This window comes from Galeopterus variegatus, unplaced genomic scaffold (assembly GCF_000696425.1).
Source record: "Galeopterus variegatus unplaced genomic scaffold, G_variegatus-3.0.2 Scaffold2867, whole genome shotgun sequence".
In the NCBI taxonomy this organism is placed as follows: domain Eukaryota; kingdom Metazoa; phylum Chordata; class Mammalia; order Dermoptera; family Cynocephalidae; genus Galeopterus; species Galeopterus variegatus.
This window is the reverse complement of record NW_007728978.1, coordinates 207,865-208,558: the sequence shown is the minus strand read 5'-3', so window position 1 is coordinate 208,558 and position 694 is coordinate 207,865. Positions and strand designations below refer to the sequence as shown.

General features: G+C 65.9%; 1 protein-coding gene across 1 annotated transcript in view; it reads left to right on the top strand.

Moving 5' to 3' along the window:
- Positions 1–234: 234 nt before the first annotated feature.
- Positions 235–694, top strand: part of SAP18 (Sin3A-associated protein, 18kDa) — a 9,343-nt gene continuing 8,883 nt past the window's right edge. Inside the window, exons 1-2 of the mRNA XM_008583249.1 lie at positions 235–369; positions 564–673. Coding sequence (XP_008581471.1) covers positions 241–369; positions 564–673 — 239 coding nt within the window. The 5' untranslated portion in view covers positions 235–240. The remainder of the gene's footprint in view (positions 370–563; positions 674–694) is intronic.

The window sequence follows — 694 nt, the reverse complement described above, 5'->3', positions numbered from 1 at the left end:
AAAAAAAAAACCAAAAACCTCAGCAACTAACGGCCCAGGGACGAACCCGCGGCGCTTCCCTCAGAGGCTCCACCCCACGGACGCCAGAGCCCGCCTTTTCCCCGAAGATGCAACGCGCAGGCGCGTCTGGCCCAGGCTCACGCGCCACGCAGTGAAGTGCGCTTGCGCTGGGAGATGCCCCGCCCCGTCCCTGACCCGCTATAAAGCCTCGGCCTTCTCCTCGCGAGAGACTCCGCGCTCATGCTCGCTGCGGGGGTCGGAGGTCAGGGCGAGTGTCTCGCGGGCCGTAAGAGGAAGATGGCGGTGGAATCGCGCGTTACCCAGGAGGAAATTAAGAAGGAACCGGAGAAGCCCATCGACCGCGAGAAGGTGAGGGCCATGGCGCTGTGGGGTCCGGGAAGAGGGGAGTGGGTCCAGCAGGGCGGAGAGGCGCGGCCTCTGTGCGGGAGGAGGCGGCGTTTTTGATTCTGGGGCGGCTGGGAGGCCGCGACACTGCGGGCAGGGAAGGGAGCTCCCGGCTCACCGCCGCTGTCTTGAACTTCTGCCCTTCCCTCTTTCCCCAGACATGCCCGCTGCTGCTGCGTGTCTTCACCACCAATAACGGCCGCCACCACCGAATGGACGAGTTCTCCCGCGGAAACGTGCCGTCTAGCGAGCTGCAGATCTACACCTGGTGAGGGCGGCGGGGGCGGGC